This window comes from Carettochelys insculpta, chromosome 20 (genome assembly GCF_033958435.1).
Source record: "Carettochelys insculpta isolate YL-2023 chromosome 20, ASM3395843v1, whole genome shotgun sequence".
In the NCBI taxonomy this organism is placed as follows: Eukaryota; Metazoa; Chordata; order Testudines; family Carettochelyidae; genus Carettochelys; species Carettochelys insculpta.
Genome location: NC_134156.1, coordinates 16,939,603 through 16,955,866, shown reverse-complemented (window position 1 = coordinate 16,955,866; position 16,264 = coordinate 16,939,603). Strand labels below are relative to the sequence as shown.

Genomic DNA, 16,264 nt, shown 5'->3' with positions numbered 1-16,264 from the left:
TATAGCAAGACATCATGAGGACACCTAATAGCGGAGAATCGGTCCCACTCACCACCACCACCACCACTTTCAAAGACATTTGATTTAATAAATGAAGGTCTCAAAAATTAAGCCCCAACTTCAAAAAACACTCCCCCCAAACACACCCCCACACACAACCGAAAAACCCACACCTTTGCCTCCACTGGAACAGATAACCACAGCATGATACTATGTTTTTTCTCTTCTGACCAGACACTAACACTGTAAGTAAGGACAATGTCAAACCACATGCGTTAGATATTCCATATAAGCATTTCATAAAAAATAAAAATTATTCTCAAGTCAGCTGAGAAAGTTCAACTGCTACAATTTCTACAGAAAAGAATAAATTCATCATGGTCATTCATGTTGAACAAAGAGGAGCAACAGCGAAATGATCTTCAGAAAGTAAAAACTGAAATGGCATACAAGAAAACATTTAATGGGGCCACAAGGTTCTATAATGCTTCTGAGCATATACAGAAACACCAGCTAAAGATTTGTCAAATCTAACTAACTCGCTGCATAGTAAAGTCACTCATTCTGCTTTAACTTACTTCATGTTAAAAGTAGTAGCTAAAGCACAGTGATGCCCCACAGACAAGCCCCAAATATTCTAAAATGTCAAGATGCAGTCCCACGAACTCACATCCTAGCAAGATTATGTTCTGAAAAGCAAAATACTTATTTCATTAGCCATATTCCAACTTTTAACAAGAGCACATAAAATTGCAAATAATTCATGTTTGAAAAAACAAACAAACAGCTTGCCATAGTAAAGTGCCATTTGAGTTTGTCCAAATCATTCTGTCAGCATTCAATAAAAAAATCATGCCTTGCAGAAAACAGTATTGCCTGTATTTTAAGAATTCTACAGCATTCTACAGTGGTGATACTGTAACAGTTGCCTACTGATATGGAATAGCTCTCTCTCTTGCCTTTAGTTCTGAAGCATATTACCAAATGGAAGACTCAAGTCTAAAGTTATAAATGGAGCAAATAAGCCATCAAAAACCTGTTTGTTTTGATTCTTGATGGCATTTGGTAAACAAATGATACATCATTATTCTGTTCAGAAAATGGAAAGATGTTGCAGAAAAAGAAAATAGGTATAGAAGGAGAAAAGAGAAGACTAAAACAGGGAACACATTTGAGACCTTAACTGGAGGACTGAGTATTAAATATTTGCCTGTTCTGGATACTACATCCCACACACACTGATTCAGACACTTACCTCAAATTATTAATATAAGAGATTATTTTGGGCTTTCATGTATAATTTAAATGGACATATAAGTTGCTATAACTGACAACTTTAATTATCGCTCCCAAAATTAATATAGTTTTAAAAATATGATTTACTTGGAGGGTTTATTTTATTACTCATGTATGACTAGCTCTGCTGCAAGACAGAACTTACTCCTTTTAGAATTGGTCAAATTAAGAGAAAAGTTTATATTAATAAAATAGAAAGCATTTCCGGGGAAAGTACACTCATCCCTCACTATACGAGCACTATTAGTTCCTAACTTTTTGCTTGTAGGCGAAAACTCATAAGACGGACACTAAATTCCTACTAAAATGCTTGTAAAAGTCTCTGACTGGTTCCAAGTACTCAGCGTGGCAGCAGATGGCACCGCTTTTGAAAGGTAAGTGAGCCTGGCATTGTGGGGGGTTAAAGGCTGGTGGCAGTTTGGGGACGATGGGGAGGGAGGTTTAAAACATGTCGGCGAGTTGGGTATGCGGGGCTGGGGGGGGGCCACATTCAGGCTGCTGCAGGTTGGGATGTGTGGAGCCAGAGGAGGCGGGGGGCGACGGGGGGTTTAAGTTTTGGCAGTTCGGGTGCGCAGGGCCAGCAGGAGGGTTAAATGTCAGCAGGGCCAGATGCATGGGGGCAGTGGGCGGCTTGGGTTTCGACAGTTAGGGTGTGCAGGGCCAGCGGCGGGGTCAGGTTTGAGACATGGAGAGGAAGTAAGTCTCATAATAGCAGGGAGAGTTCACTCTGAGTGAACTTGGGGAGGTATGTGTTCCTTATTTAAGCAAGTACTCGTAAATAAAGTACTCATTTAACGAGGGATGAGTGTAGCATGGTCTCTTTCATAATCTGAATTTGCTGAATCTGAAAAAAAAGAAAAAGCTGTTTACCAGACTGAATTTTGAAATTTTCAGTAAATAAAACCAAAAAAGTATTTTTCTTTTACAAATGGCAGCTAAGCATTAAAAAAAAGAGATACTAACTATGCAACACATATCTCATTTGGAATACTGTGCTATCCGAAAATGCAAGTAGCTATATCTATGGATGTTTATGCGCTCAGCTTCCTTTGGTGACATGATACACACTTGAATTTTGTTGGTTTGACAGTAAAGGTAACATCTAAGATTAAGTAAACTAACTACTTTTCAGGTATTTCTGGTATGTCACGGAGTTAAATGCACTGCTACGCATTACCCAACATGCACAAAAAAATTCAAAGGGGCCCAGAGCTCCAACCACTACCACCAAAGTTGGCAATGGATTTTAGTTTACCAGGCATCCACTTATCATGGGTGTGGCCGAGTTTCCCATGGTTCCATAAAACGTGTTTTCAACCACCAGTCTGTGCTGTTATTTAACTCTAATTTACCCCTAAATGTCTTTAAGAGCTCAGTAAGCAGTAGTAGTGTTGGTAATATGCTAGACAACACTGACCTCCCATGATCCAGCAAATTCTCTCATCCAGCACCAATCAGGTCCCAAGGGTGCCAGACAAGAGAGGTTCAATCTTTATAAAAGACAAAGCCTCCTGAAAGAGGTGCAATAGGTTGAGACACTGACAAAACACAAAGAGAATTGGTACTCCAATTAATGTCACTGGAGCCAGCCCCCCCAACATCTTTGCAAAAATTGCTCTCTGGATACGTTAAAGGGTACATATCACAGTCCTGTTGTTACAGAAATGCCGCTGGGGACTGTTAATGCAAGGACTGCATCAGAACATGTAGGAACTGTTCAACTATGCTTATCTAAGCAACGTGTAGAATATTCATTACTTGGAGTAAAATACAAATCATGGATATTTACAAGTTTGCAAATGTTAAACTGTAAAGTAATTTAGAGTGAAATATCCAAAACGCAGCATGGTAAGCTTTTTTCAGATTCGGCTAATTCACATTATGAAAGACAACCTGTTTAGCTACTTGTTTCCAAAAATGCTTCCTGTATCATATTTTACAAAAAATACACCCAGTCTATTTAGCAGAGCGCCAATTCTGAAGATACCATCATGGTTTATCTGGCGGGGAGGGGGGGAGCGCACAAAAAATACTTCTGCTACTACTTAACTCTTGTACTCTGCATGGAGCATAGGTAATTTACAAGTCTCCTCTACTTCACCAGACATCATCTCCACAGAAGCAATCGAGGCAGGTAGTGAGACATCAGTCAACAGGATGTATAATCATTTGGGAAAATTCGGGACGCTGAAGAGATCCCATAAGATGGAAACATGGCTCCCTTATCAAGCTACCAAAGAAAGGCAACCAGAAGGAATGCAAGAACCGGAGGGGCATCACATTACTGTCTGTTCCAGGAAAAGCATTCAACAGGATTCTCTTGGAGAGAATGAAGACAGAAATTGATAGCTCAGGAAAGAATATGCTGGTTCCTGAAGCAAAAGATCCTATACTGAGCAAATAGCAACACGCAGAGCGGGGTACTTCTAAAAGGGGGGCACAGCACTATTAGCCTCTTCTCCCCCCGTTGCCAGGTCACTTCCTGGACACTCTGCTGGCATACAAAGCTAGATCTTCTTGCTCTTTAAATCAGCCTCCAGTCAAGGGGTCCCAAAATCTATTCTTCCTCCAAAACAAGGAAAGGGCAGGGAGAAAGACCCTTCCCCCCCCCGCCCCTTACTTAGTACTTTTGCTCACTGAATCTTCTTTCAAATCCTCCAAGCTTTAAAAATAAAAATAAAAATAAATAAATAAAAAATGGTGCGGGGAGTGAGGCGGGGAGAGAGAAGGAAATAAGGATGTGTGTCTGGTAAGAGAAAAAAACAAGTATCCCCAGTTCAACAGCTGAAGAAGGAGCATATTGCTCTGTTTTTCTGTCCCTCCTGTGTTTATAAATCCAGAGCCAGTGGGTTCTTTTCCCCAAATCTGCTGCTCTTTTCTCTGGAGCCTTTGCAAAAGAATAGATTTGGGATCAGTCTTCAAGCTAGGGCTGCTTCTCCCCTGCAATTCAGGTTGGGGAGGGAACAAGAGCAGAGAGACTGAGACTAGACAGTGATCCCCAAAGCTTCCCAGCAGCCTGGCTTGCACCAGTTTGGATTGCAACAGTGAAGTCCTGGGACTTTGTAAAGGGGCAGAGGCCAGAAACTGCACTGCAAAGCAGCAATCATGTGGGACCCATTCACACACCTTCCCAGCACAGCCACTTTCCGTTTCTGAAGGCAAGTGGCCCAGTTTACTTTTCTTTTATCATTAGTTTCCCCCCTCCCAACCCCAACTTAAATTCTTTTTGCAGAGCAGGAGTCATTTCTAAGCATTGCAAACAAGGGTTGGCCGCATGAAGTTCTTTAAGGAGCCACTTGCGGTTGTGGGTGCTACCACGACCGACTCTTCTTGCAGCTCCCTGCCCTGCTCCTGCTGAAATAATGCAACTAAACTGAACTGGTTTGATGACCGGCATCAGTTTCACTATTTCAGCAGGGGCAGCGCAGGGAGCTGCCTGCGCTGAATGTGGGGGAAGTGAGCTGGGGAAGTGAGCAGTCAAGTCTTCCCTTGTCAGAGCTGCCCAGCTGTGCTAAGGAGGAAGAGCCGGGGTGTGTGTTAGGGCTCCCTCCCCCTGGGGCCAGTGCTTCCTCCCAAGCAACAGAGCCTGCCACCCCCCGCCCCAGCACCTTCTTGCTCCACAGCAGCCACCGGAGACTGGAGCTTCATCCAGCAGTGCAAGATCAGTTCCCTCAGGACCTTGTCAGCTCCCTGTCCAGCCCCAAGACCCAGTGAGTCCAGCACCGGTGCCGCTGGGGGGGCAGTGGCTGGGAAAGTTGCAGGCACTTTCTGGCCGGGGAAGTTTGTGGGGGGACCCAGAGTGCATGTAGGGAGAGACCTCAGTGAAGGCAAGTAAGATCTGGATTTCACTGGACAGGTTGGCTGAGGTGACAAACCTGGAGGTGTGGGGGGAAGGGTGTGATTTGGTGCTGATACGGGTAATCCTGGGAACAGAGGGTGGCAGAGGAGGTAAAGCTTGGGGATGGGAGTGGATTTGGGGGCTGAGGCGGGTAAAGCCTGGAGACGGGGTAACTACTTTCTAACTGGTACAAATCGTTGGGTGCACTGCTCTTAAAATAAGGGTTACAGAAAGTACAGTTTGACATTATTGAGGATCATCTGGTACTCATGTGCATTGCGGCTCTCTATGTATTGATTTTGTAACTGAATTTGAAGAAATGGCTCCTCTTGCTATTTTGGTTGCAGACCCTTGCCCATGGATAAACAAACTGAATATGTGGAATCCAAAAGTTGAGAGAACTGAAATTTAAAAGTAGATTTTCATTTAATATCAAAATGCTTGAGTAACAATTAAAAGAAAACCATTCATATTACCTGTTTTTATCAAACACAGTCATTTGTGCCACAAAAGTCTTTTCTCCATCTTCACGATTTGAAGAATTACGTTTTCTTCTAGCTGGAAGTTCCTCATTGACATCTGCATTTGACAAATATTGCATAAAACTGTTAAAAATGCAGGCACTTCCAGCAAGTTGGGAAGTTACCGTAAATAAAGATAAAACTAAATATTTTAAGTTTAACTTTTGTGACTTAACTAGTAACACAGCAAGGAATAATGTAATATCATAGAGGTAGTACCTCTCTAGTTCAGCACTCTTATCCAGCAACATGACTTGGCAACATGACTCTTATCCAGCAACATGGCATGACTTTAGTTAGCTTGACAACTACTTATTCTGGGTGTGGCCAAGTTTCTTGTGGTCCCATAAAGTTTGTTTACAGCCACCAGTCCAGGCACTCAGTATTCTGTGCTGTTATTTAGCTGTGATTTACCCCATCTTCTAAGAGCCCAGTAAGCAGTGTAAGTGTTCGTAATGCTTCTGGATAATATTGACCGCTGTGGCCCAGCAAATTCTGTTGTTCAGCAACAATCAGATACAGAGAATGCTGTACTACAGAGTTTCAACCTGCACAATCAATTTTGGAGCTTTTTTAATTGACTATTTGTATCATTTTCAGATACAATCTCCTTACAGCATTAATCACCTCTTTTAACTTGGCTTTAGAATCAGGGTGGGGAACCTTTATCAGACTGGAGGTCACTGACCCACAGACAAAAAACAAAGACCCCCACAAATGTTGTCCCCAGCTGAAAAGCTAAAAAAGGGAGACACTCCTCACTTGTTCCCCTCCACACTAGCTCCAGAGCCTAGGAGCACCATGGCAAGTAAGTCTGTGGGCCCCCTGGGGTGGGGTGAAAAATCAAGGGTTCAGCGTGGGAAGAGGCTGCCAGAAGTGGGCTGCGGGTGTGGGTGTAAGAGCAGGCTGGGAACTGGAGGATCTGGGCAGGAGTGGGAGTGCAGGAGCAGGCTGCAAATGGGGGATATCTGGGCAGAAGACAGTGGAGAGGGATGGGAATTGTGGCAGGAGAGGGTGAAGGAGCAGGATGTAGGTGGGAGGAAGGGTGCAGGTGTGTTTGGGGGTCTGGAAGAGAAGAATAAGGATAAATGTGAGAGAATCTGGGAGGGGGAAGGGTGTGTGTGGGGAGTCAAGTTGGGAGAGAGGGGGTTTGGAGGAGAAGGACCAGGGTGTGAAGGAGGCTGCAGGAAGGGATCTGGGTGGTAGGGGGTGCAGAAGTGGTCAAGGGGCACAGGCAATGGGAGTGCATCTTACCTGGGTAGCACCCAGGAAGCACATGGCTCTGCACCCCCTCCTCTACCACTCCCAGGTACTGCCTTCTGCTGCTGTCATTGGCTGGAAAAGCCTCTGGGCAACGCTGATGCTCCCCCTCCTCCCCTAGCTGAGGGAACAGCAGCAACAGTGGCATCAGGCAGAGCCACACAGCTGGGGGTCAGATACTGGGGAGGGAAGCCCCAAACCTCAGAGTCCAGACCCAGGGGCTCCCCAGCCCTCTGTGCAATAGACTGAGTTTAGAGAACTGGAGCTGTGTTCTCTTTCCCTTTTTATCCTGCATTTTTACAAATTAAAACAAAATACAAAAATAAAAAACTGGACCATTTTTCTCTGAACAACCCTGAAAGCTTTGATGTGTGTGGAATACTGTAATTCTCAGAGAAAACTGTTAGCTGATTAAATCACTTATATTTTAAAACAAGTTTTCTCTATTAACGAAACCCACAACGGTGTATGTGGAATCCATTTAGTTCAGTCGTCAGTAACCTTCCAGCACTATTCTGGCAGGACTATTAACCAACATCAGGAATGAAGAGACTCCAGAATTCTGTTTTGTATCAACAACTCTCCATGAGATTTTGCTACTTTATGTACATTACCATACAAGTTGATAAGTTAGTTATTACACATGTATACTATTCTACAACTCATGATATATGCCATGTATCCAAAGGTATGCTATCTTTCTAACACTGAAGCAAATATTTTTACATACTAATGAACACCAGTTAAGTCACCCATATTTGATTCTGGATCCTGCTGAGCATAACTGAACTTGAAGTCCTGAAAGACACACACATGCCAAACCTGACAAATTAACTTCCAAAAACTGAACGTACCTATGTTTTCATTAGTCTCACCATTGATCATTCCATTAAATTCTCTTCTTCCTGGACGAGTTACTCTGAATAATAACGAGTAGGACTTCACCATATGGCTGTTACTGGGTTCAAACTCATTGCTGGAAACAGCGAGCGATGGGAAGTTGCCTGGCTTTATTTGGTTGATGTCTGGGTTCAAAGGCACCTGCTTTTTACCTGTAGGTACTTGCCTTATTGGACAACTGACATCCTGCAATCACAAAACAAGAACATTTTTAAGGTTTGGGATATCTGATAAATGGAAACTCTTCATTACCTTGAAAATACGTAAAATTTAATTGCATCTGTCCGTACCATGATTTTGGAAATAATCATGCTGCCTAAAATAATGCACTCTCCTCTTGGTATGACTAGATTCAATTTTAAAGAATTGACCAATCTCAAGCAGCAATCTCAGGTTTGTGGGCATAAACAGAATTTGAATGTGTAGTTAAAAATGGTATTTTATAATTGCTTCTAGAAGCAGCCATCTTTTTGGAAAAGTTATTAATTTGTAACACTGTCATCCAGTATTCAGTAAAATTGAATTAGTTCTTAGTCCCAATTTAACTCGATTTACTTCACAAAAGATTTAATGTTTACACTATATGTAATAGATTGCATTGTATATATTATATATAATGCCAGCATTAAACCTGTTGTTAAATGGAGCTAAATTGTATATATTAAATTATATATATTGTAAGGGGTCTCCAGTCATGCCCTTCCAATATTAGAAAGTGCTCTTAATGAAATGTTTGGGAGATAAAGAACTACTCAACCCTTGGGTTTGCTATACGAAATATCTCCCAAACAAATTAAAAAGCACACTTTGCATATTGGGGATACAAGCAGGAACCCTTTAGAATTCCGTAAGCTTCCAACAAAATATATGTATTCAAAATAACTCAACGGTAGCTCCCATTGTTCTACTCATCCCCTACTCTGATGAATTACATGACCTATCTTGAAAGCAGGTCTGAAGGCCTAGAATCTAAGGACTTTCCGTCAAAGTACTTTCCTTGATTTAAACCTAAATAGAAACAGAATTTACAACTGGCATCAGTTGGCACCACATTTACATAGTCAAGAGGGAATTAAGAGTATATTGGAAATTCTAGCTAGAACAAGCAAGGTTTGATCCTGGAGATCAATTATCTGGATGGCTAATTTGAAGAAGTGGTATTTGCTGGTAGCTGGGATGTAGCATTAAGTATAACTAAGCAATTTAATTCTGAGAAGATTCTGCAAATTACTGTTGTACACTAGATTTATCAGCCTAACAAATATTTCAGAAAAAGAATGTAAACCGGCCCTCACACTCCCTCCCAGAACAGAGCAAGAAAAAGGGAGAGAAGATGACAGATTATTGGGGATACAAATAAGGTTTTACGCTTCCCAGGACAGCAACTATCCCATAACTTTGTAGAGTGCCTAGTTTATTTAGTATGCTGGCATCATCCCAATGTAAACAAACAGATAAATTAGAAATATGGATTTAGATTGATGACAGGATAAACTGAAAATATCTTTACAGAAGAGATTACTGAAAAACATGGTAATTAAGTGAGCTGCACAAGGGAAAGAATGTAACTGCTGTTCTTTGAAATTTGCTGCTCATGTCCATTTCATGTAGGGGTGTGCGCACAGCATGCAAGCATTGCCAGAATTTTTTCCCTTAGCAGTACCCATCCGACCAGCAGGAGATCCCGCTGCTGGAGTGGCACCAGGATATCGACTGATATATACCTTGCTGGCTCTCCACCCCTTCTGTTCCTTCTTATCCAAATACTCCAAGGAAGAAGAGGCAGATGGGATTTAGAAAGGACATGAGCAACACATCTTGAAGAAAAACTGTTATGAGGTAACCAACCATTATTTCTTCTTTGAGTGTTTGCTCATGTCCATTCCATGTAGGTGACTCCAAAGCAGAAAACCCAGGAGGCAGGGTTCTAACCCTTCAGCAAGTGGATGACAGCCCTACCCAAGGCAGCATCCTCCCTGGCCTGATGTGTTAGCAAAGGTGTGAATAGAGGACCATGTGGGCAGCCCTGCAGATGTCCAGCATCAGGACCTCAGCCACTAAAGCTGTTGAGAAGGCCTGTGCTCTCAGAGTGGGCCATGAGAGGAGAAGCTGGGACCCCTGCCAAGCTGTAGCATTCCCTAATGCAGGGGTCTGAAACCAATAGCAAGAAGAGCCTTTTTTTATAATTCAATTACAAAATCAATACTTCAAGAGCTGCAATGCATGTGAATACGAGACAGTCCTTAATAAATATCAAACCATAATTTTGGTAACACCTATTTTAAGAACAGCGCACACACAATGATTTGTACCAGTTAGAAAGTTTAAGTTACTTTCACCCCTGGATTGAGGAACAAATGAGAACAAGGAAAATGCTGACCCTGGGGATAGTTTCTTAAGCAGGAAGGAACAATATTTCCATCAACCCTTCCCCCTCCTGCCCCCATTCCCAGGCTCTAACCCCTCAGACCCCAAACCTATCCCCTCATCTCCAGGCTCTACCCATCTCAGCCCCCATCCTCAAGTTTTACCCCGCCCCCGCACACCCTACAAACCCACACCCCATTCCCAGGCTTAATCCCTCTCAGCCTGAAACCCATCCGCACCTGTGGGTTTACCCCCCCACTCAGCCGATGAGCTCCTCCAGCTACATGAGTCCCCGCAGCTCCACCACAGTCTCTGCCTCCTTCTCATTGGGGCTGCGCAACTCCAGAAGGGGCAGACTGGGTAGTCTCTCCCCCCAGCTCTCCTGCAAACTTAATTACCCCACACCTGCAATGCAAATGGTTCCGTAATCTGCTGCCACAGAAGTAATGGAACTAGATTTAATTGGTTTAACAGCTAGATAGATCCCCTTCCTGCCACCATGCCAGCTGTTAAGACAATTAAATTTACTTAGATTATTTCAGTGTCAGCAGGGAAGCGAGCTGCAAAAGGAGTCAGCAGTGGCAGCGCCTGGAGAAGCAACTGACTCCTTAAGGAGACACACGCTGCTCCAGAGACGCAGGTTGCCGTCCCCTCACCTAATGTATGCTGTGATCCAGGATGAAATCCTCTGTGCGGAAACTGGATGACCCTTCAGCCTTTCTGCAATGGCAATAAAGAGTTGGGGCGACCTGCAAAAGGGCTCTGCTCTTTCCAAATAAAAGGCTAAAGCCCTTCCAACATCCAAAGTGCACATTACCTGTTCTTTACAATGATGCATGGGGTTTAAAGTAAGAGTCAGGAAAACATTCTGAGACACATGAAAGTTTAGGCTAAAAGGCAAGGTAGGTGTGTAACCTGACCTTGTCTGTAAAGAAAACTGTCTGGGCAGGGGTCCAAAGTGATAGCCCTTAGTTCAGATACACACCTGGCCGATGTGATGGCCACCAGTAGGAATACCTTGTAGGACATGTGTACCAATGAGCACATCACCAGGGCTCAAATGGAGTTCTCATGAGCTTGAATAGGACCAAATTAAGATCCCACTGGGGGATGGGCTGCCAAACATGCATATAAAGCCTGTCCAGGCCCCTCACCATTATCAGCAAAAAGGGTCTTACCCCTGACTTTAATCAATGAGAGAACTCTTGAAGCCTAAGGTCTAGAAGGTAATCCAGGATCAGGGGAACCAGGGCATCCATAGCAAACACACCACACTCTGGGTAGACCAACTACAAAACTGCTTCCACTTGGCCACATAAGTAGCCCTAGTGGCAGGTTTCCGGCTTCCCAGCAGTACCTCCTACACGTGGGCCGAACACTGGAGTTTTGCTGTTGTCAACCACAGAGCTTCCACTCCATTAGGTGTGGGGACTGCAGGTCCAGATGGCATAGCCTGCAAAAGCCCTGCATGATAAGGTCGGGGACTAACGGGACCACAATCAGCATGTTGTATGACAGACTTAGGAAGGTGGAGAAGCAGAGCTGTTGGGACCATGGAGGTGTGATGAGGATCAGGGATGCCCTGAATTCCCAAACCTGCAAAAGCATCTGGTGCATCAGCGAGATCAGCAGAAATGTATACAACAGGCCCCTGGGCCAGGGAGTTACCAATGCATGCCCCAGAGAACCCCTGCCCAAACCCATGAGGGAACAGAACCCCACACACTTCCTGTTCTGTCGTGTGGCAAACAGCGCCAGATGGGGAAGCCCCAACCTGTGGAAAATGCCCAGGGCTACATCCCCCCCGAAGGTCCACTCGTGGCTGAAGGACTTGCTCAGCTGGTTGGCCAAAATGTTCTGGGTGGCCAGGAGATAGGAGGCAATCAGATGGATACCCAGCCCAGTGCAGAGTTCCCAGAGGTGAAGGGCCTCCCGACACCCTGCCTGTTGATGTACAAAGCTGCCAACTTGTTGTCAGAATGAGGACCAGCTTGCCCCTTAGCTGGGGAAGAAAGGCTACACAGGCAAGGCAGACCACTCAATTCCCTGACATTGATGTGCAGGGAAAGATCACCCCTTAACCACATACCTTGTGTCCACATCTCCAAGGTGGGCTCCCCAAAAGGTGTCCAACACAAATTAGACAGTCAGTAATGTCCTGGAGAACAGCACTCCAGCCCAGACCTCCTCCTCCTCCTTCCAGGTCCACCAGTCCAGGGAGTGGAGAATGTCAGGGAGACCATCACCACTCTGTCTCATAAGTGAAAGGGTGGTTTTGGTTCACACCACTTCCATCAGCAATGGGCGCATACAGAACCTGGGATACGTCTACACGTGAACGCTACATCGAAATAAGCTATTTTGATGAATAACGTCCACACATCCTCCAGGGCTGGTGCCGTCGACGTTCAACATTGACTTTGGGCAGCACCACATCGAAGTAGGCGCTGCAGGGGAATGTCTACACGCCAAAGTAGCACACATCGAAATAAGGGTGCCAGGAACAGCTGCAGACAGGGTCACAGGGCAGACTAGCACTTCCAGGGCAACAGCTAGCTGCTCTCTTAAAGGGCCCCTCCCAGACACACTCCGCCTGCACAGCATGCGGTCTGCAGAGCCATAGGCATGCACACCTCGGGCAACACAGTCATGGACCCACAGCAGCAGCAGCAGCCGCCGCCAGAGGTCCACCCAGCCGCCCCTGTAGGAGCAGTGCTCGCTCTGCTCTATGCCATGCAGGAGGCAGCTGATCACATCCTAGCCACAGAGGAGGAGCTGCCCCCAAGGGAGGAGGAAGCAACCCCAAACTCTGCATCCCCCCGCCTCATACGCCGCCGGCTGTGGAGCTACCCCATGAGCACCAACTGGTGGGAGCAGCTGGTGCTCGGAAAGTAGGATGACGACCGCTGGCTCCAGAACTTTCAGATGAGCCGGCAGACATTTCTGGAGCTATGCCAGTGGCTCACCCCCGCACTGAGGCACCAGGACACCTTCATGCGGCGTGCCCTCACCGTCGAGAAACGGGTCGGCATCGCAGTCTGGAAGCTGGCCACTCCAGACAGCTACTGATCCATGGGCCAGGAGTTTGGCGTCAGCAAGGCCACCGTCGGGGCTGTCCTCATGGAGGTAAGAGGACTCACGGGGGGAGGAGGCGGCAGCCCTGGCAGGGGAGGGAAGGGGAAGGGAGCCCTGGCAGGGCAGGGCACGGCAGGGGAGCGCCACACACACCCTGCACACCCCTCATTGGTGCTCTCCCATGTGCTTCCCCTGCAGGTCGTCTGTGCCATCAACGCCCTGCTCCTCCACAGGCTCGTGCGGCTTGGGGACCCGGATGCCGCCATCGCAGGCTTTGCCACCCTGGGGTTCCCCAATTGCTTCGGGGCTCTGGATGGGACCCATATCCCCATCTGTGCCCCGGAGCACAGTGGAGGACGCTACCTAAACAGGAAAGGCTACCACTCAATGGTCCTCCAGGCCTTGGTGGACAGCCAGGGCCGCTTCCTGGACATATATGTGGGCTTGCCTGGCAGCACCCACGACGCCCGGGTATTCCGGAATTCGGGCCTGTGCCGCCAGCTGGAGGCTGGGACCTACATTGCCCAGCGGGAGATCCCTGTGGAGGACACCACCATGCCCCTGTGTCATCGCAGATGCGGCATACCCCCTCCGGCCCCGGCTCACGCACCCTTACATGGGCCACCTGTCAGCCAGCCAGGAACGCTTCAACATGTGCCTGAACCACGCGCGCCAGGTGGTGGAGCGCACATTTGGGCGCCTCAAAGGGTGCTGGAGGTGTCTCCTCACCTGCCTTGATGCGGGCCCCACCAACATCCCCCAGATTGTGGGCGTGTGCAGCGCCCTCCACAACCTCGTCGAGAGCAATGGGGAGGCCTTCTTTCAGGGCTGGGCTGTGGAGGCTGGCAAGGCTGACGTGCAGCCACACACTGCCCCCAGTCGCCAGGTGGACCCCAAAGGGACCCGGGTCCGGGAGGCCCTGCGGGCCCAGTTCGACGAGGCCGCGGGGTGAACGCTGGCAGGCCCCCCACTGCACCCCCCCATCCTCCACAACACTCCCTGCCCCCTACGCCCAAACCACAGAGCACCCAAGAGCACACCCCCCTGCCAACTCTTCTTGTAAATAAAAACAGACATGTTTTTGTCAAACCAGAATATATGTTGAAATATTATTATTATTATCATAACTATGTACAGGCAAAATAAACATTATATATATGTATTATAAGTAAGATAAGATGACAGGGAAAAAAAGGGGAAGACAAGGAAGGGGAGAACTATTTACATGGGGGGGCAGGTATCATCATAACTACATAACAACAGGGGTCTAATACAAACTATTTACAAAAGATGATATCATAAGTGAAGGGGATATATACAAAAGGAGGGGCGGGGCACGTCCTGGGCCGCACACCCCCAATGTCCAGCGCTGGGAGTGGGCGGCCGCAACCTGCGCCTCGGCCTCAGCCCTGGCCGGGGGCCAGGCGGACCGGTAGATATGGCCAACGGGTGTCAGCTGGCCCCAGGTCCCCCTCGTCAGAACGGCCCTCGGTGGCAGAGCGATGGTGGGTGGAGCAGGCAGGGTGGGCAGAGCAGCGGCCGGCGAGGCATGGGGGGGCCAGGTAGTGTGCGACATGTTCGAATGTGTGCATAAAGGTCCCCCATGCCTCCTGGCGCCAGGCCAGCGCCCGCTCCTGTAAGTTGAGGCGCCGCTCCTCCACCTGCAGGCGCTGCTCGGAGACCTCCAGCTGCCGACGGAGGATCACCAGCAGCTGCGGGTCCGTCGCCGCCCTGGAGTGGTGGCTCTGCTGTCGTCCCTGCCGTGGGGCTGGCTGGTGCTCCGCCGACAGGCTGGCCTGGACTGATGGCCCCGGTGGGCTCTCTGGGACCACTGACACCTTGCTGGCGCTCTCCACTCCTTCCGATGGTGCAGCTGCAGAACACGGGGGGGAAGAAGAGTGGAGACAGCCGTTAGTGTGGGCCCCGAGCCGTGGCCCTTGTCCCCCCACCCCTCTGCTGCTGGTTCCCCATCCCCGTGAGATGCTGCTGCTGGGTGTCCCACCCCCTCCCCCCAGGGGACCCTAGGTTCCGCTCCCCCCATCCCCAAGGATGGGGCATGGCACTGTCGTGCTGGGGGGAGGGGGCAGGGGCTGATGCACTCCTGTGAGGGACATGCCACTGTCGTCCTTGGGGCCATGGTCATCTGGGCATGTGGAGGGCCCTGGTCATGTCTGTTACCCCCGCCCCTCAACCCCGGGGGTGTGCACTGGGGGGGGTGGTACATACCTGATGGTCCGCTCCCACTGTCGGGGGACACCCACTGGGCGGACGCCCTGCTGGAGCTCCGGGATGGCAGCGTGATCCGGAGCCCCCCGTCGCTGGAGGACTCCCCCTCCTTCGGTGCCCCAGGGGTGGGCTCCTGGGAGGGTCCCCAGGGTGCGGGGCTTACCTCCGGGGCGGACTTTGCCTCCAGGGCCTGCTGAGGCTCGTCGGCCGACGAGCAAGAGTGGCCGGAGGGGAGGAGGTGTGCCGGGGGCCCAGGATGGCCCTGAGCTCCCTGTAAAAAGGGCAAGTGACGGGGACGGCCCCAGATCGGCCGGCCGCATCCCGGGCCTGGGCGTAACCCTGCCGCAGCTCCTTCACCTTACTCCTGACATGCTCAGGAGTGCGGGCAGGGTGACCCCGGGCGGCCAGGCCCTCGGCCAGCCGAGCAAACGCATCCGCGTTCTGCCTCTTGCTCCCCATTACCTGGAGCACGTCCTCCTCGTTCCAGAGCCCCGGCAGGTCCCGCAGCTCAGCCTCCGTCCAGGAGGGGCCCCACTGCCGCTTCCCAGCCTGGCTGCCGGGCTGGGAGCCCTGGCTCCCCTTGAGGGGGGTGTCCTGGGGGCGCTTGGGGGGCTGGCAGGCGGCCATTGCAGCGGGGGGGGTGTGGCTGCAGAGGGGCGTGCAGGCTGGCTGCATGGCTGGGCTGCCACCTGCACACTCTCTCAGCTTCCTGCACAGGAAGGCAGGGGGCGGGGACCTTCAAGGGGCCGCTGCACGCGGCGACCATCGAGCTCAGGGGCTG

At 48.7% G+C, this 16,264-nt stretch overlaps 1 protein-coding gene across 1 annotated transcript in view; it reads right to left on the bottom strand.

Annotated features, from left to right (window-relative positions):
* Window positions 1-16,264, bottom strand: part of SUZ12 (SUZ12 polycomb repressive complex 2 subunit) — a 91,963-nt gene that overhangs the window by 44,078 nt on the left and 31,621 nt on the right. Inside the window, exons 7-8 of the mRNA XM_075014597.1 lie at window positions 7,770-8,001; window positions 5,611-5,713 (exon numbers count right to left, since the gene is read on the bottom strand). Of these exons, the coding sequence (XP_074870698.1) occupies window positions 5,611-5,713; window positions 7,770-8,001 (335 nt within the window). The remainder of the gene's footprint in view (window positions 1-5,610; window positions 5,714-7,769; window positions 8,002-16,264) is intronic.